This window comes from Haliotis rufescens, unplaced genomic scaffold (assembly GCF_023055435.1).
Source record: "Haliotis rufescens isolate VD_foot unplaced genomic scaffold, xgHalRufe1.0.p SCAF_6, whole genome shotgun sequence".
Classification (NCBI taxonomy): domain Eukaryota; kingdom Metazoa; phylum Mollusca; class Gastropoda; order Lepetellida; family Haliotidae; genus Haliotis; species Haliotis rufescens.
In genome coordinates, this window is record NW_025964334.1 from 35,322,832 (window position 1) to 35,344,195 (window position 21,364).

A 21,364-nucleotide genomic window follows, 5' to 3' on the forward strand; every position below is an offset into this window, starting at 1 on the left:
CAACACACACCAGCCCACTCACTCAGACCAATGTATGCAAATGCACTCTCGCTGAGTATGCCCAGATGGTGTCAGAGACAGTGAGGTTTGTTCATACTGTTTTGACCAGTACTTCAGCTATAGCACGGCGCGTCAGCTTGGTGTGGGACTACACTCGAAGTAAATGTCCATGAAGTGTAAATACAATGAATTCAAGAAATTCCTAATTACAATCATCACGCCGCCTATCGTGTCAATTTGAATTCCCATGATTTCACATTATCCTGGTTCCAATGGGGATAAAGCCCCACAGGCAGGTACTTTGTACTACTTCAAGCCACATGTATTTAAATATTGACTTGTAGCCTTTTCAAAATGAAATCGGTCTTCATGCTCACACAAATACACACAAATGAATTTGATACCTGCCAGCAATCTTTGGTGAATTGGATTCTTATCACCCTGATGGACTACTCTGCCTAATGGGACACCAGAGACATCGAGCGTGCTACAATCCTATTACTTTCATAACTCTACTGGAATTCGGAATTCTAAACGCAAATTGCATGATGCTTAAGAAGAACTAGCGACGGAATCTGGTTATATAGACAAAGTTCAGAGCATGCACGCATCACGTTTAACCAAGTGGCATGAACCTTTTATCACCCAATGCATCTAACAAATGGATTTGACAGACCCTAAAAATATTTAGATAACTGTTGAAGTTTTCTTTGAGAAGACAAGGAACCTTGTTCATATGCATACACCCTTTTTACGTGACGCCAATGCTTCATGTGTAAATGCCATAAATTGTCATATTTTCCCATAAGAATGACATAAAGACTACTTGAATGGTTCTTGATAACATATCTGCTCATTCCCCTTTTCGAACAAGAGATTTCGAGGCAGACAGAGTCCAAATTCTCACATGGATTTTGAGTCGACCAAATTGGAGAAAGGTTTACATGTTCGATCTTGTGACGACTGATCATGTACATGTGACCCACATGGTGACTCAGTATTAGAGCTGGTTCAGAGCCACATGAGTGTGGATCGGATGATAAGAGTGGCTGTACATCGGATCCTGATGTTAAGCAGGCTTTGGACTAGTTCCGCTGGTCCAAACTGAATTATTTACAGGCAGGCGTGATGTAGCCGGAGTATTGCTGACAGACACGTTAAAGCAACAGTCACCCACGATTAAAAACGTATTCATTATCGGTAAGCATTAAGGTTGTAGTAATCATTCTTAATCCATCTATATTACGTCCTCGAATTTCTAGTGTAAAATAAAAATAAAATACCAAGGACCCAATCACAGCCATCGTTTCATTTTGGTAGTGACGTCACTATCTTCTCTCTTATCAAATTCGCTCGCTGAGTGTAAAGAGTTTGGACTGCTGTACTTAGCGTGTTCCATTCGAATCAGGCTTAAAACGAAGCTGTGGTGAATGGGTCTAGAGTGTTTATTATAATAGGGAGGAGATAAACTACACTGAGTGATCGAGGACGGTTGTATGTGGCTCGATGGCGACGGCTCATTTGATCGGTGAACTTATCATCTGAGGTCATTATATCTTCCTGAGGCAAATGAGTTAACTGACTATTAAAGTCCAGTTTCCACCCTTGCCAAACTAGGCTGGAATTCCTGGGCTCGATCGTAGCGCCACCAGTTTTTATTATGAGTTATGTCCCTTCTAAGCCTCTCCTATGGACCAGTCAGATTTCACCTCTCGTATCACTTGCATTTGCTTCAAACAAAATGGCGGCGCCAAGGCAGGAAGATCTGATCGATAATCATGATCTATATTGTGATACAACGGGTCTTACATCGCGAAATGCATCAAATCACGTGAGCACCTTGATTAAAAACATGGAAAGATTTGGAAAACTACTGTTGACAACAAGTTGGCGGTGCGCATGCTTTGCAAATCCTCCAATCGACCGAAATCTGCACGACAGTTTACGAACCGAATTTCGATTTTGTTGCACGATTTTGATTGAACTATGCATAGACTCGTTAGTCCAGCAAAAATGTAACCCAATGATAACAGCCAAGTTCGGCAAAGGTGGAAACTGGACTTAGAAAGTCAGTTGACTCTCTTGTCTCGGGAAATGAGGTCATTATGACCTTCAGTCTTTTTTGATTTCTCGCTTTCATATGTTTTGGACTCTGTTATGATAGTTGCTTGTTTATAAGCTTGATGAACGGTAAACGATGACATGCTTTGGTTCATAGGCGATGGTCGTCATGCCTTTATTACTAGCGCCAAAAACAGTTAGTACAAAAGTGGCATTGGCACTTTAGACGAAACGGGATTTACATATAAACGAAATAAGATTGTTAATACATCTTACAACATTCCCCTCCTTTAAGAAGGTTAGGTTATACATAAACACAAATGCTGATAGCACCTTGAGTATCTAGAGTCTTTGGATAATGACTAGATAAAATACTGGAGTTGTCTATGGTGAAAAAGTCTGGTAACTCCATTGCACAATGGGGATGTGTATGTTCAATACACTAGATGGCTAAGATGAACAATTACTGATTTGTAGTACAGTTCACAGATTAGAGTCATTTGCACTGATAACCTGAAATAAAGAAATAAACACACATTGCAATCCACTTTTGCAATAACACATGAAATTAACTTTGGAGTCCATGATAACAGAAATTTTTACATTATCAGACACATTAACTGAAGATATTACATCAGTCTCTGAGTTTCTGTGGTGTCTTGATTACACGACCACTTCTTGATTTCTTCAATTGCTGTTCGGGTTGTGGCTGATTGCTTGAATGTTGGATGAGCTTGGTGACTGGTTTGGTAGCGAAAGTGACTTTCTTCTTAGGAGTTGTTGTTATTGACTTGTTATTGTTGTTATCTGGTTGTGGAGTGGAGAGCTTGATAGGGAGATTTCTTTGATTAGTTGCTGCTGTAGTTTGTGAAGATTGTGTTGTAGCTGTTTCTCGAAGTTGACTTCGGTTGCGACGTAGAACACTTCCCGCTGCTGTTGAAATGATGTATGATCTGGGATTGTACTGGTCAACTTTCACAATAGTCCCTGGAATCCATGTTCGAGTTTCCTGGTTGTGAAATCTGATAGATTGTCCTGGGAGCAGTGGAGGTAGTTCATGATGTAGTGAGGTACGATCATGATGATTCTTCATGGATGATTGAGCTTCTCTCAGTCGTTCGCGCTGTTCCGCTGCACGAACACTTGTTTCCTGCCTGGAGGGCAGTGTGGTAGTGAGAGGTCTACCAACTAGCATTTCACCTGGTGATGGGAGTCCAGTTGCGATGGGAGTAGCACGGAGATGTAACAATGCTTTGTCAATGTCTTGGCCGTTCATAAGACATTTCTTGACGATTGGCTTTACTGTTCCGACCATCCTCTCCGCCAGACCATTTGATCTTGGATAGTGTGGCGACGACGTCACATGTGTGATTCCCCAGTTCAGACAGAACTGTTGGAACGGGTGCCCACTATATTGTGTTCCGTTGTCACTAATGACAGTGTCGGGCTTACCCCGGATAGAACACATGAACTTCAGTTCATTAGTCACTGCTTGACTGCTTACTGGATGTGGTATCTGCTTTACGATAGGATATTTTGAGAAATAGTCTGTGACAACCTGAAAGTGCTTGTCTCGAATTTGGAAAAGATCAGTTCCAATTTTGCGCCATGGAGCTGATGGTATCTCATGAGGTTCCAGTGGTTCAGCTTTGTTCTGTGGCATCAGTTCTTGACAAGAAGCACAAGATTTGATTAATTTCTCAATGTCTTTGTTGATTAACGGCCAGTAGACTGATTCACGAGCCAATTTCCTGGTTTTCTCAACACCCTCATGTGGCGCATGAAGCTGTGTGAGAATATCTTCCTGAAGAGATTCTGGTATGAGCACTTGACGACCTTTAAAGATGATGCCATCTTCAACTGCTAACTGATCCCTGAATGCCCAGTATGGTCTTAGTACTTGCATGACAGACTTGATGTTCTCGGGCCAGCCTGTATGTACCATTTCCTTCAGTAGGTTGAGAGTAGTATCTGCACATGTAGCTTTCTTGAGATGTTCTTGCATTGAAGTTCAAAAGTTGATTAGATCCATGCTACAATCATCAACATCGTAGAGACTGATTCCATCCACTCTGGTATCAAGTTGGACTTCAGCTGTGTTCTCAGGATTCGGGAGTCTCGACAAGGTGTCTGCTAACGTCATATCCTTGCCGGGTCGATATGATAGATCAAAGTTGTATCCTGTGAGCTTCAAGAACATTCGCTGGAGTCTCGGTGGAGCCTGGTTGATGGGTTTCTGATGTAACATCACAAGTGGCTTGTGTTTCAGACCGCAATTCTGACAGGTTCGATACTTGTGGTTGATGGCGTTTACTTCGGCAGTGGTAGCTGGTGTTGGATTGAGATCTTTGACTTGACGATGACCTGCGCTGATCGCTTCATATCGCCGACCTTCTTCTAGAGCATTGGAGAGACTATAGCCTTTGGTTTGTTTCAGCAAATCATGTTGTAGAGCCTCAAAAGGAGTGCTAGCAATTAGCAATTCCAATATTCTTTCTTGAAGTTTTGGTTCATCGAACTCGCACTTTAATGCTAGTGTCTTGCACCTGGTTACAAATTCATCTATGTTTTCTTCCTCCTTTTGTCTGAATTGCATCAACTCAAGTCTATACACTCTAAAATTAACTTGTAATTTGAGTTGTTTTTCGAAATAAGTCCATATTTTATCTGGATCTTTTAGGTCACGTTCACTAAAACCCTCGTTGCCAAGTCCACGTTTTATCTTCAAAGCGATTTTTTCTTTGTCAGTAATTTCTTCATCCTCACAGAATAATTGCAAAGTCTGTTTGAATAAACTGAATGATTCGCCGATATCCGCCTGTTGCCAGTCCATAAGAGAAATTCGAGACATGCTTCTGGTTAATGATGACACCAAAAGTTCGAAAACGAAACTGGGTTACACTCGTGTTTCTTGCCGGTATGGCAAAAGTTCGTTTGATGGTCAAACTTGCGTGTTTAGCGCTGTCCGCCACTCATGGCGTAATCCTGGTGATTAATCTTGTTTACCGCTGCCACCATGTTATGATAGTTGCTTGTTTATAAGCTTGATGAACGGTAAACGATGACATGCTTTGGTTCATAGGCGATGGTCGCCATGCCTTTATTACTAGCGCCAAAAACAGTTAGTACAAAAGTGGCATTGTCACTTTAGACGAAACGGGATTTACATATAAACGAAATAAGATTGTTAATACATCTTACAACAGACTCCTTTTCACGTGACGTGAAAAATGTCAGACGTCTACGTTATAATTAGACTCAACGTTATTATCATAATTCCAAATATGCTTCTGTACTTGACTAATCATGGATATGTTCTACATTCACAGGAAAACTGTCCTTGTTTGTGACGTTGAACGTCACCTCAGTACCAGCCGGCGACGATACATGCACGCTGGAGACGTTGATGTCGACGTTGCGTGGGACGTACTTCCAGCTGATGCCAAAACGCGTCCCCGACCCAGTATTCGTCACGGCTCACTACCTCACAACAGTCCATCACGTGATTGTCGCACGATCTCGTTGGGTTGACGACGGAATGTTGTTTCTAATGCGCATGCCCAACGCAACAGTATTGGATGCATTCTGGGAGGAATATACATCCGGGTCTGTGGGTCAGACGATCAGTTCAGTTGTGTACTCGAAACCTGTGGTGGACATCCTTGGTCCAAATATTCCGGAAGTAGTTTGTGTGATGGACCCTAGTGACTATTCCATGTTGAGGGAAAGTTATCTTCCGTCTCAAGGTATGTACATGTGTTGTTCAATCCAGGACCCGTGAAGATCTGTGTTAGAATAGGTCTTCAGCAACCCACGGTTGTCGTAAAACGCTATTATTGTCGTTAGAGGCGACTATCGGGATAGGGTAGTCAGGCTCGCTAACTTGGTTGATGCATGTCATCGTATCCCAATTGCATGGATCGATGTTAACGATTTCAATCACTGGATTGTCTGGTCCAGACTCGATTATTTACAGACCGCAATACAGATGTGTGAGTAAATCTTGTTTTGTCAAACACCAATTTAAATTCACCTTGGCCCAACCAAACTAAACTACTTACCAACCATTTCATATTCGGAGAGCTCGAGGGACAGGGAAGGAGGGCGGATGGCCCAGTCGCCTGATAATGAGGCGTTCGATTCCTGATTCGACCCTATATTCTTCTAGATTTGTCATATATACCCGTGCTCGAGGATTTCAGTGGTTCACGTCTTAGACCTGAACCCCTTCTGGCTTTCCTCCCACATTAAGCTGACACGGCGTTAAATAACAGGAATAATGTTCAAAGCGGCGTTAAACCAAACTTACTCACTACCATTCGGGGAAGGAGGTGAGACTGGGTTTTTCGCGAGAAATGTTTTCTGTCATTGCGTTAGGAAATACAATGTCTTCCCTTACTGTTTTTACGCTCATTGTGAGTCGCGGGTTCAACCGGTAAAGCAGTACACGCTTATCCTTTTACACTTGTGTCTTCACTAATTTTCTAAGATCCATTATCCATTATTTAACGCCCATGGAATCTGTAGGGGCAGATAATCGAGACATGGCGTTGACATTATATATTCCTTCAAACAAGCAATAACATTACACTCAATTCTTTATTCATGTACATGTGTAGGCCAGCGGCCCATGGTACAATATTTGGTCCATCATTAACATTTATAGGCTTAGTGTTTGGAGTCTAACATTCATAGCATGGTATATAAAAGTTGCAACATTTCTAATAACAGTTTCATTGTTTACCGCCATAAGCATATTGAATTTAGTCAAGAGTAGGATGTACAAAATACTTCTGTGGTGAATACTGAAGACGAAGTTCATCATAAGCGTTCCAAATTAATAAAAAATGATATTCATTCTCGATATATCTTTGATTGCAACTATTGCACAATCTCTGCTCTCGTAGAGTATTAACGTATCTACCAGTCTCAATGTGGAGAGTGTGGGAGCTACAGCGAAACTGGGCTAGTGCAACACGAAATTTGTTTATAGTGATAGCAGACAAATACAACTCTGGAACAATAATGGAACATTTTAGAACTATTTGCTAAAGATCAATGCCAATCATGTTCGTAAGCAAATTTTAACTGATCTTCACATTCGGAAAAACATTACACTCAGATCTTAGAGCTCGCTACCGCTACACAAAGATCTGAGAAGATTAAATTACAGGTTAGGTCAGAACTTTCGCGAACTTTGACCGACAAATACAATCACTAATATCAAGTCGACATTAGCCAATCAAAAAGCAGGTTTTACGAGCTTTACGGCATTAGTTTCAATCTGGCGACTTCCATTCCAGATTACGCTTTGAAAAATATTTTTGACATTTCACTGTCCAATAGTAAAATGAATGCCCGAGATTGTATGGCAGTACATACGGGCTATGAATTTTCTTTCGCTTCAAATGCTTATCCCATTGAAACAAGGGATAGACGGTGATTTGGAAGTAATCTGTCATAGAGCCCGTGACCTTTTCGAGGTTGCATGATTAGAAAACACATTCGGACTTTCACTTTTTTCGATCTGGTAAGCGACGCTCTGATTGGATGGGGGAAAGGTCGGTCTGACGTGACTTGTAACGGGATGTCCTCGGGTCCATCTGTATCGGAAGCGAGCACCAACATCTCATTTTAATGATATTGTGAAAGAAGGGGCCATTTTTTAAAGAGTCATAAAACAATTGTTTCATGACCACCATCATGTGCAGTGAACATTTTTATTTTGGCCATACCTGGAACAAGTTATAAATACTTTTTTTTAAAGTCTCTAGAAGAACATCACGTCGTTCTCTTTGGCCATGACTGTCCTTACTCAAGATGTTTGTACACAAAGGCCTGTGGTCTAAACATTCCCTAGATTTGTATCGGATTCGTCCCTTTGAATGAGGACAACGTGTTAATTTCAAGATTTCCTATTTTCAATATGGCCGCCACGGCTATTTTGGAAAAGCTATAAATGGCCATTTTGAATATGTATGTGGTCCACGGTAAATTTGGTGCATATATAGTCTGTATTTGGGTTAGACTTATTATGTTTTTTAATCAGTTTTTTAATGAACAATGTCCTCAATTTAATTAGTGCAGTTTAATCTTTGAACTTTGCATTCTGGCTTCTGTAAACTTCTCTAAACACTCCTTGACCGATGAAGTTGACATTTGGTATGCATATTTCTTCCATAGTTTGTTCACACATTGTGTTTCATTGTTGTTTTTGTGGATTGAAAATGTATATGAAAATCGTTAAATGTTGAAATTCTTCTTCTAAAATGTCATTTGTGTGACGGACAATGGCTAAAGAAGATTTATTCCAGACATTGTGGTAATCAACTTATATAGAGTTTTCGCTTTTTCTCAAAATCTATAATATCTCCGCATAAGACGTTTGAAGAGTTAAGTCATTAAAATACTAGCTCTTCGTGATGACTAAACTAAGTGAAGTATTTTTTTAGAAAGCGTATTCATCTTGTAGTTGAAAATGTAAAAAGAAATCAAATTACAACAATGTTATACACCTTTATTTAGTTACCTGTGTCATGATATTTCCAATAGGTTTCCAGATTCAGTAAACTACGGTTATAACGAACTCAAAGGGACCACTAATTTTGGTTCGTAATAACCGTAGTTCGTTATAAGCATATATACAGCATTTATACAACAAATGGTCGGGACTTAAATATAAGTTCGTTATATAGGTCAGTTCGTTATAAGCGTGTTCGTTATAAACGTACTTTACTGTATGTTACTATCGATGCTGACAGTGTATCTTCCATTGAGGATCTGTCATTGTAAAGGATTAAGCCGCTGACTACATACACAAGAGAGCTACAATGCTGCCTTAGCACAATTTTAACAAACATGTTTGTAATTGAAGACTTTCCTATTTCCTAAAGCCCTGAAAAAGAGAATGAGTTTGTTTAGTTATCATCAGCTGTAAGGTGTTGTTGATGTTGTTGTTGTTGTCGTTGGTATTTCTGAATTCCGATAGCATAGTCTACGATACATGTAGAATAAACTAAGCGTTGTTCCCACCAGACCAGTGTTGGAACTACTTATTATGGCCTATTTTTGCTGTTAATTAGGTCCTTCAATAGGTTCATACCATACGGCACAAATTGCCACAGGTGGCAATTCTACCTTAATTATTAACTACTATTGTTCATTATTGACATAGCCTCTGGTGTATACGGCCACTATTCCGGTCAGTTTGGCGGCGAGACACGATTTGCTTAACCCGAGTTATTTGATCACTTTATCATGCCCACTCGGCTTATTCCGCTACAAAACGCCTCGGGTAAAAGCAAAGTAGCTGTGTCTTAAACACCTACAGACTCATCCCTCCATATTTGGTTCATATGGAGACCGCCTCCGTGGTCTAGTGGTAAAGCATCCGCCCGGAGAGCGGAAGGTCCGAGGCTCGATCCCCGGCCGCATCATACCAAAAGACGTTAAAAGATGGTATTGTTGTTACCTTGCCTGGCGCTCGGCATTAAGGAACTTAAAAAAGGACTGGTCGGCTGGAAGTCAGAAAACTGTGTCTGAGTGGGGTATTAATGTTAAACTGCGGCATGGTATCTCAGTGGGCTAGCACTATAAAATGCATCAGTCCGGACTAGTACAAGCAGCCACACACACACACACACACACACACACACACACACACACACACACCCTATATAAGTGCAATAATCTTGGACGCGACGATAACCCCATTTCACCTCACCTCACCTAGTTCATATAGCAGGACGGCCTGCTAATGGAAAAACGTGATGGTAACAGAAAGTAGGTATACAAATTGGAGCAGCATTTTTAAAGGGGTCACGACTTCAACGTTAACCAGATGTGTTGTGTAATGCCATAGTTAAGTGAACTATTGAAACTAGTAAATCCAGTTCCAACATTGATTCCCCAATGCTGGACTGAGAAAGTTTATGAATTGATCTGATAAGAATATTTGAACATATTTGAAAATAACAACTGAGGACCTTGATATTCAAGGAGATGAAGTACATGTATGCTAGGAGAGAGGTTAATTGAGTATATGAAACCAATGCTGTCTAACTTTAAATAATCAGACCGAGAAGGTTATTATGGTTAATCATCGAGCCATACTAAAATGTTGGAATACCTAAATTAACCCGTGATCAAAAGACGTAACAATGAAATTTTAAAAGTAAAATAGTTGTATTAAAATTTTCGCAAAACAAATCCATAATTGGTAAAGATTGTACTGCCCTATGTTTTGTTCCACTTAGCCAAGAAATGTACACCACGTCAAATTATGAAATAGCCGCTCGAAGATCGTATTTAATATAAAGTGTCACGGAACTTAACTATAGATGACGCCACCTTCGCTACAATAACGCCTAGCCCACCGAGGAGCAGACTTGTACTTGTCCCTCAATCTGGACCTCGTCACAATAAGTTTTGTTTGTTTGTTTGTTTATTTAACGCCCACTCAGCAATATCTCAGCTATATGACGGCGGTCTGTAAATAATCGTGTCTGGGCCAGACAATCCAGTGATTGACATCATGAGCATCGATCCACATGAATCAATAACTTTGTCAAAGTATTTGTAAAGCGTAGTCGGGAATAGAATTTCAAACTAGTGTAGAAAAGCACGAACAACTGCTCTCTGATAGGCTAATGTCGACTTCCTTTTTAACATTTCATTGGTCGGTCAAAGTTCGCGTAAAGTCGTTCTAACGTGACCCGTAATGGGATGCCCTCAGATCTTTGTGTAGCGGTAGCGATCACTAAGATCTTATTTTTATGATATTGCCTCTAAATTGATCAGGTTGGTTGGTTGGATGGTTTGTTGTTTAACGCCGCACTCAGCAATATTCCAGCTATATGACGGCGGTCTGTAAATAATCGAGTCTAGACCAGACAATCCAGTGATTGACATCATGAACATCGATCCACGCAATTGGGATCGATGACATGCATCAACCAAGTCAGCGAGCCTGACCACCCGATCCCGTTAGTCGCCTCTTACGACAAGCATAGTCGCCTCTTACGACAAGCATGGGTTGCCGAAGAGCTATTCTACCCCGGATCTTCACGGGTCGCTGATGTTACTAAGGAGGCCGTCACAAAAGTCCAGTCAAGATGTACAATCTCATAATCTATTTCGTAAAGATGGTAAAAAATAAAACATCGTGACAGGCAAAACTAGAATACTAGGAGCTTGTTCGAAATATTAAAATATTAATTAAATATTGAATAATATATGGTAGTCTTATTTTATTCCCGTTATTCCCCTCTTTCGACAAGCATGGGTTGCTGAGCAGCCACGTTGCTTTCAGGATTAGTCAACTGAACATCCGTCAAGGCAGTCCTTGTTCCCTTGGTGTTACTTCATTCAGCCACTACAAATGTACACTCTGTAAACATGTTTTAATTTGAATCGTTTGCTGTTCATGTGTAGCTGCCGTAAATATCTTGAGGATAGTGTTTAAATCATGAAGGTGTTGATTGTTTCAGACTTTAAAAAAATGTTTCACTTTCATTCCTGTGGGGCAGTCATTCTTATTGCCAAAACAAATATTTTTCAAATTCCCCACATCACGAGAAGCAGACTCTATTGTTAATGCTAGACAAATTACATTGTATTAAAAACCCGAGTTGAATAGGTGCCAGGTTGTTAAAAAGGAGCTCTTATCGTCCCTTTTGTTTTCAATAAAAAAATAGTAAGTCTTCTCGTCCTACTCACTTTTGCAAAAAATGTGCCCAAGAAACATTAATTGTTTGGAGTTATTTGTAGACCTATCTGAACACGTTAAGAATCTTTTCCGATGAACTGGATATCTCACAACATAATCACTCTCAAAAGTCATGTTCAAACATTCTGAACGCGTCTTTATTCAACAGACATTTAGATTTAAATAACGTTTCGATATTAAACACAATTATTGGACACGGAACGTGTTTAGTTTTGTGTTTAGGATCTTACTCTGTATTCGTTGACCTACTTAATTATTCATTATCTCGACGGTGTATTATTTTTGTAAAACTGGTCTATAGTTACGACCTCCAATCAGGAGACCACGAGTTGACCACCGTGTTGTTCCGTGAGTTTAATGATGGGATGAGGCGAGGAGGAAACAATCAGCTCCAATTTCCTCCAGACATTTAGCTGCTGGGAGGGGAGAAGGTCAAGAAACGGATGGGGTATCGTGGGGAGGGGGGTTGGTCATCCGGCTTTATTGGATTAAGGAACTGCTGAAGGAAAACAGATTTCCAAAGGCGAACTTTGAGAATGAACATAAATTCTCATCGCTTGTAACGTGGAGAGAGAGAGAGAGAGAGAGAGAGAGAGAGAGAGAGAGAGAGAGAGAGAGAGAGAGAGAGAGAGAGAGAGAGAGAGAGCAAATACTGATACATTTGGAGCGAGAGAGAGAGAGAGTTGATAGTTGACTATTACCTTCCCCGCTACCGGTAGACTAACATCTAGTCTCTGAAATGATTGTGTTTTAAAAAATGAGCAGTTGTTGAATAATAGTCATAAAATATATTAAAAAGGAGCCCAGGTACTGTCTTCACTTTTATAGACTTGAATGGATATATTTGCTTCAGACTGTGACTTGGCTGATTGTGTTATTGTAAAACAGACTACACTACCGGGTGTCCATTTACTGCTCGATAAACAGTACCACACCCGAACACAACACTACATGGCTATATTTCATCAGTGCTGACGCCCTATATATTGACATGTACGAGTAGTTTTCATCAAGCTACACTCTGTCAAAGCAGTGCTTGACATTGTGTAGGTCTGTCGGCAAACTAAAAACAAAATTCAGCTTTGATCAGGTACCAGTATCTCAGTTAGTGGTCGTCTAAGGCGCCGCAATTCGAAGTGCAGAGTTGCGTCCCTTGGAAACGCCAGAATCCATAGATTGTTGGTTCGAATTCCGGTTCGCCCCGATTATGTTTCTAGGTTTGTCGGCACCATACCCGTGCTTATCCAAAGTGGAAAACGTCTGAGACCCGCATCACTTCAAACTTTCCTCTCACATTAAGCTGGCACGCTGTGATATACTTGGAACTCTGTTCAAAGCGGCTTGCCGCTTTTAGCAATATTCCAACAATATCCCTGCGGGAGACACCAGAAATGGGCTTCACACATTGTACCCATGTCGGGAATCGAACCCGGGTCTTCGGCGTGACGAGCGAACGCTTTAACCACTAGGCTACCCGACCGCCCCCAAAGCGGCGTAAAACCTAACTCACTCACTTAGTAGTGGTCCTGCGAGGAGACTCTATAAGATCGGGTTGTCAGGCGCTGTGACTTGGCTGCTTGTGTGACATCATGCGTGGATCGGTGTTTTCCGTCACTGGTCCAGCCTCGGTTATGATTGCCTGTGGCTGCGAGTAGGTGGATTGGACACCATGTTCGACGGTCTGACTCCTGATTTTATGTTGGGTTTCGGTCCATCCCCGAAATACAAGTTGCATGTTGTGTCTCCTTGAAATTTTCATAATATGCTTCCGTTGAACCAGCAGTAAATGGGTACCCGGTAGATACATGTACACCTGCTCGCGCCACACACGGCTGCTTGGTCTGTGTACTTCCCAGGGTGTTGATAAATTTGAGTGCACACCGATCAAAGGCCGGGCAATAATAACGTAGTTCCATGATAAATGGAATCTGGTGCATTATCAATTGACTTATTAGGTGATATTATATATTAGTAAACAGTTTGCCGTGAGAGAACTGGAATACTGCTGGTCGCGCTATAAAACAACATCAACCAAACTCACTATCTAGCTTTGCAGTTATGGGAAAATATCACAGAATCTTTCTTGTTCTCGCACAATCAACACACGACCTCGGGTGTGGTCCATGTTTCCGATTAAATATTTAAGAACTAGTAGGTGATACTTAATGCGGAAACGAACCAAAGGATAAGTTGTTATTTCTTTGCCAATCTCATCTCGATAAATTTTACTGTAATGGTTGTCTGATCCAGATTCGATTACGTACTAGCAGAAAACGGGTATCATAGGCGTATCCAGGGGACCTCCCCCCACCCCTTTGAAAACCAACCGTAGTATGTAGAGAGAGGATAGTGATATTGTTTACCCCTCCTTATTATAAACGCTGGATCCGTCTGACATGATAAAGTCAACATCGTTTGGGAATTAAGCAAGACGTTTTGTGAGCGCTGATGACCACCTTTAACTAAGGTCAATATTCATTACATGACAGGGACGCCGTTCTACTAATTGACGATAGGACAGTACTCCTTTAAAAGAGACTTTTCCGTTATGTTATACATTTAACAGGGTCCGAAATAGAACTGACTCTCATAAAGATATATAAGCCACGTAAACAGGCATTCATTATCAGAAATAGAATTTGCATGATTATGCCTTAATAACATCCAGATCATATTTCATACACGGAATTTGAGTCATTCATAGTCTGTAGTGTTGCCAAGGAAAGGAAAAGTTGAGTGACTTCATAGATATTTATAGCAGAATCGGTCACATTTTAGCGATATGGGGAATGAGAGGGTAAGCGTTGTCGTTAAACATGTCTACGAAAGAATATTCGTCCTAATATCCGCGAACAATGTTGTACTCTGTGGTTGATATATTCTTGTTGGTTTTTGTTTTTTGTTTTGTTTTTTAGGGTGTGTGTGTGTGTGTGTGTGTGTGTGGGGGGGGGGGGGGGGGGGGGTTGTCTGACGCCGCACTCAGCAATATTCAAGCTATATGACGGCGGACTCAAAATAATCGCGTCTGGATCAGACAATCCAGTGATTGATATCATGAGCATCGATCCACGCAGTTAAGATTCGATGACTTGCATCAACCAAGTCAGCGAGCCTGACCACCCGATCCCGTTACTCGCCTCTCACGACAAGCATAGTCACCTTTTACAGTAAGCATGGTTTGGGGTTGATATAAGCTTTTAAGCTGCTGGGCAAAAGAAAGTATACACTTTAAATTTGGATTTGACCAAAAGTTAACAAACGTTACCAAAACGTTACCTGGCTTTAAAAAAACAACGAGAGCCTAATGGTGAGACTTTGTTTGCATATATTTTTCGTTAATCGAAATTTCTCGTTATTTCAGTTATTTGTTTATTTTTTCGAAATTTCGAGTTTTTTGCTCGTTACTTCGATTATATTTTCGTAATTTCAAATATTTTCTCGTTATTTCAAGTTTATTTCCAAAATTCGAAATTTCGTGAAAATAATTGAAATAACGAGAAAATATTCGAAGTAACGCGAAAAAAATTGATGCCTGGTCGCGTCATAGCAAAAGACGTTAAAAAGATGGTACCTGTTGTTACCCTGTCTGGCTCTAGGCATTAAGGGGAAAAACAAGGACTGGTCGGCTCGAAGTCGGTATACTGTGTCTGAATGGGGTATTCATTGTTAAACTGCGGCATCGTATCTCAGTGGGCTAGCACTATGAAATCGGCATTAGTCAGGACTGGTACAAGCATCCACATACGTGCATGCACGTCGCTAAATAACAGCAATAATCTTGAACGCGACTTTAAACCCCATTTCACATCACCGTTTGAAGAATCATTGAAATAACTACATTCAAACTCGGCGATACTTCTTGCCGATGACGTGTTAATTTATTTTTATCTCGAAGACTTTGTGACGGCGATGACCCTGAGTGGCTGTATGAAATCTAAATAATTCATTTTTGTTTTGCCATCCTTGATTACCTTGCATATTTAGTTTTATATCAATGAGTGGAAATCACGTATGTTAACATCAAGATTGATCCCCTCATTACTGATTGATGCTCCATGCAGTGAAACCTTTGTTCCCGGAAATCCAATTGCTTTGGTGGAACAAGGCTATTTCCGCCTCTTTCAATACGACAGGCTTACGGTCTATATCCCATTCAATCAGCTGCTTCATCCATCATCGGTTTCAGAGTCTACTGACTTTGATTGATGTGAGAATACATTCACACACTGATCCACTTAAGCTTCAATGACTGTGCTTGGTATTAACACTGCTACATCTACTGATAAAGTGACACATCTAGCGTTGTGTTATTTTCCAAGTGATCGTAAAAAACAGTTATAGTGAGTGAGTGAGTGAGTGAGTATGGTTTTACGTCGATTTTAGCAATATTCCAGCAATATAATGGCGGGGGACACCAGAAATGGGCTTCACACATTGTACCTTTGTCGGGAATCGAACCCGTGTCTTCGGCGTGACGAGCGAACGCTTTAACCACTAGGCTACCCGACCGCCCCCAAAACAGTTATAAATGATATCAAGATGATTGTCGTTTTCATTATTTCAAATTTATTTAAATACACGTTGCAGGTCGCAATAGGAACGTATTTACAAATCTATCATGATAATTGTCGTTTTACTTTAATATTAATTACAATAAATGTCAAACTTAATCCAGCGAAGGTCTAGCGTAAGTGTAACCAATATCAGCAGAGATCCCTTAAGCAGTGCTAATGAAGTTACTACTCAATGAAGGTTAAAGACCACCCGATTCTTTCATATTACTATAGGTAGTCTGTCGTGCCAGATTGTCACAAATCGGACGTTAGCAAGACAAACCAATGATTGATTTCACCATTCGTCAGGGTAAAATGCCACTCAATCAACCAAGTCACAGAGTCTGACCACCCGATCCAAATTAATCGCATCTTATACGCAATAGAGTGTTGAGGGACAGTTTTAATCCGGGTCCAACGGGAAACATAATATCATTTTGTTTGAATATTAATTTTGGGATATCAATTTTGGAATATTACTGTTGAAATATTAATATTGGAATATCAATGTTAGAATATTAATATTAGACACATCAATGTTGAAATATTAATGGTTGAATATCCATGTTGGAATTTATTGGTGAAATATTAATGTTGGAATATCAATGTTGGAATATCTATGTTTGAATATCAATGTTAGAATATCAGTGTCGGAATATTAATTTTGGAATATCAATGTTAGAATATTAATGTTGAAATATCAATGTTGGAATATAAATGGTGAAATATTAATGTTGTAATATTTATGTTGGAAGATCTATGTTGGATTATCCATGTTGGAATATCGATGTTGAAATATCAATATTAGAATATCAAAGTTAGAATTTTAATGTTGGAATATCAATGGTGAAATATCAATGTTGGAATTTTATTCGTGAAATATTAATATTGGAATATTAATTTTTGAATATTTATGTTGGAATTTTAATGTTTGAATATTGTTTGACTGATTGTTTGTGTTTTAGAGATGGGCGTGTGTGCCGGTGACTTCACTTCCGTCAACCAACACAGTGACATATGGATGGCGTACAACGTACTTCTCACTGCACTTCTGCCATGCGCAATAGCCCTTTTCTGCTGCAGTGCTATCTGTGTTAGACAGTTCCGCCTTGGTGTCGATGCGGTCAAATCTTCGACCCCGGATGATCTATTCTTCATTAAAGCGTTGACAGTTGTGTCGTGGCTATCTTTTGGAACCCATCTTGCGTTCATCGTAATCAATATCCTGTTTGCGAGAGGGACTCACTTCACTCCAACAACATTGCTTAGTATGACGTATCTAGTTCATATCAACCGCCTGTCTCTGTATATCATCTGGTGCTTAGTGGATGGAACACCTTTCATTGCCATCGGGGGTATTGGACGAAACATTCTACGCATGTGCACTACGGTTAATGGAGTATTTAAATCTGAAAGTAACACAAGTAGATCTTTTAATTCTCAGGCTGCTACACCAGTATCGGTGTGACACATCCCCCACCCCATCCCCCACCCCAACCAACCCAAACTCCTCCCCTACTACGACCCCAAGCCACCCTTCTCTTCTCATGTCACTTGGGCACGGGTTACCACCAGTCATCAAAGGCGCCGCAACGGTGCCGAGTTGCGTCCCTTGGGCGAGCCAGAAACCTGTGACCTTGGGTTCGAATCACAGATTCGCCCTAATATTGTTTCAAGGTTTGTCAACACCATGCCCGTGATCGTTTGTTTCGCCAAACGTCTGAGACCAGCATCCTCATCAATGTGACACGCCGTGATTCAACTGAAATAGTGTCCAAGGCGCCGTTAACTGAAATAGTGTTCAAGGCGCCGTTAACTGAAATAGTGTTCAAGGCGCCGTTAACTGAAATAGTGTTCAAGGCGCCCTGAAATAGTGTTCAAGACGGCTTTAAACCAAACCAACTCAACCCACATCATTTACGTCTTCTCTAATTTACTTCCCGACACCCATTACTTTACCACCCCGAATTCTTTCTCAACCTCCCCGTTCCCTCAGTTGTAGACATATTACCAAGAGACTCACATATTGTACATGCTGATATAAGACATGTTTACACACCTTGATATAACTATATAACTGTGATCGACGGAGTCTGGCAGGATGACAACAATGTTGTCTGTGGATCGTCAAACGCCACAGTTAATAACATTACCGGTGTCAAATATAATCAAGATCACGAAGCAGTACTGTGAACGCTGATCGAAAGCTCTGTGATGCTTGATTCTTGCTCAACGCTCAATCATGATTGTGGGTTTATGACGCAGATTGTGTTTATTTTCAACGCCTGGATGGGATGAGATTGTAAGTAATCATGTAAAGTCTCTCTGATTTCATTTACAACCTTCCGAGAACGTGTGTATGTCAAATAGATCGGATGGCTCAGTTAAGATAAGGCAGACTGTGCCTAATGAAATAACTGTTCCAAGGTTATTGCGGTCGCATACATTTTTACTGACATAATTCCCACTCCAGCTGCAAATCATTTGTAATGTAATAAAATTTACTTTTTTGTTATTCTGCAGTATATATTTTGTCCACAACGTGTGCTCTACAAACATGTCATTCGGATCCAGTCGGCTTATTCCGCCACCAACATAATACCTCGGCATTATCCGAACCCTCTGCCTATACTTCGTTTTTGATACGTCACACTTTGAGAACGTAATTTGAATAATGTTTATTTATTATGTTACAGAAATTTTAGATCCGGCAAGCTTGATACGACTGTCGCATTATAGCATTCTGTTGTGTGATAGTCACGTGAACAAGTGAAACTAGTAAAGTGTGGATTTCCTTCAATGTAAACCGAGATAATATATGTGATTGATGTCAGCCGAGTGCAAACAAAAAAACGAATTATGTCTCTCCCGATGACACTGATCTGGTTTCAGAGATGGATAGGTAGCGAGGGTCATGTGTGGGTTTCTTGTGAAGGAGAGATATTCCGTTTTCGGATGAAATCCTGTTGACATTTCCTCTTCCAGCAGTGTTCCAAAGGCCGGTCAGTTTAGCCAAGTGTCTAGTGTTGGTGAAATGAAAAACGATCTTAAATTTGTCTGCCAGATGTGCTAAATAGGTTTTAGCTGTGGCAATGTGACAGCTTGTCGAATCAGTAAATCAGCGTGTCTGGTGATTCATTACCAATTACCGTCTCGTTGCCATGGATTCTGGTATAGGTTTTCTGACTTATGCTCCTGACAGTTTGCATTAATTTTTAAACAGGTGATCAATGGAATCTCAACGGGCATAATGCGTTTAAAGTAGCGTGTACACCTGTGTGTTCAGACAAAGTCGTGAACCTTAATCGGGAAGTGACACCAGTCTTGTCAAGTTGTCTACGACACATGAATTTAAAATCTATTATTTTGAACAAGGCGTACAAACACAAAACAATCTTAGACTCATATATGAAGGTCCATGAGTTCATATGAGATTTATATATCTGATAAAACTGAGGGTATCCAGTCTACCTCTGAGCCTTGATATAGTCTACTGAAATTGGCCAGCATTGTGGTGAGGCTACAAATCGCTGTTGGATCTTTGGTGAGGTGAGGTGAAATTGGGTTTAACGTCAGGTCCAAGATTATTGCGCCTATATAGCGACGTGCATGCACGTGTATGTGTGGCTGCTTGTACTAGTCTGGACCGATGCCGATTTATAGTGCTAGCACACTGAGATATCATGCCGCAGTTTAACATGGATACCCCACTCAGACACAGTATACTGACTCCGAGCCGACCAGTCCTTGTTTTAGCCCTTTAATGCCGAGCGCCAGACAGGGTAACAACAAGTACCATCTTTTAACGTCTTTTGGTATGACGCGGCCGGGGATCGAACCCCAGACCTTCCGCTCTCCGGGCGGATGCTCTACCACTTGACCACGGAGGCGGTTGGGTCTTTGTAAGGTATTCATTAGATTTCTCGTAATCCGGGCAAAAAAGTATATACACCCATGATTAATGGTGGCTTAATATGACACAAACAAGGAATCGTTAGTTGATGGAGATTATATTTGATGAGGAAAACACGGTTGTCTTTTGGACCTCCCGTTGGCAGTGTTTCGGCGCCTGTTTTCAGACCAGTATCTGGTTAGCCCATATAACCATTACTTCTCAGGTTGTCAATTAGATACTGGTATCAATGACATCACTTGGAGGTATCAATTCGACGATCGCGGCTTCGATCCCATATTCGTCCCAATTAGCAATCTTGGTCAGCACATACACGTAAACGTCAAGGATCACGCTGACACACCGTGGTATTACTGAAATCCTGTTCAATGCAGCGTGACACAAAAGTCACCAACTAATCACATCTCTGGTTTGTTTGTTTGTTTGTTATTTAACGCCGCACTCAGCAATATTCCAACTACATGACGGCGGTTTGTAAATAATCGGGTCTGGACCAGAGAATCCAGTGATTTACATCTTGAGCATCGATCCACACAATTGGGATCGATGACATGTATCAACCAAGTCAGCGAGCCTGACCGCACGATCCTGTAAGTCGCCTCTTACAACAAGCATAGTCGCCTCTTACGACAGGCATTGTTTGCTGAAGACCTATTCTACCCCGGATCTTCACGGATCACATCGACTGTAGATAGCGAAGTTATTTTCGGAACTATCCAAGCACAAATGAACGCTCACTCACTGACAATTTCTACTGCCCTTACCGTGATGTCAAGACCTACTCACAAGCTCTCTTCGGTGATGATATTTTAAAGCTTTTCTAAATCGCGACACACGTGATGCGTATAAGGAAGCTATTTATCGCTACCCAAAGACTCCAAGACCTAACAATAAATATGTGCGGAACTGTAAACCTCGTGTTTGGATTGAACAGCGCTTGCAATGATCGTTCGATGACAACCTTTAAAAGTTGCATGACTTGTGACTTTTTTGCCAGAGAATCAATGACTTTTTTTGCAGAATCCCTTGGCAGCTAGGGGTCTCAATAAATATAATCTACACGGCAGGATATTTCTGACAGTTTTCGCGGTCATGCACAGTAGTGAGGGG

At 40.8% G+C, this 21,364-nt stretch overlaps 1 protein-coding gene across 1 annotated transcript in view; it reads left to right on the forward strand.

The window, feature by feature from the left end:
• Nucleotides 1-18,856, forward strand: part of LOC124148514 — a 57,076-nt gene extending 38,220 nt beyond the window's left edge. The window contains exons 4-5 of the mRNA XM_046519621.2: nt 5,391-5,807; nt 17,307-18,856. Of these exons, the coding sequence (XP_046375577.1) occupies nt 5,391-5,807; nt 17,307-17,809 (920 nt within the window). The 3' untranslated portion in view covers nt 17,810-18,856. The remainder of the gene's footprint in view (nt 1-5,390; nt 5,808-17,306) is intronic.
• The last annotated feature ends 2,508 nt before the right edge of the window (nt 18,857-21,364 follow it).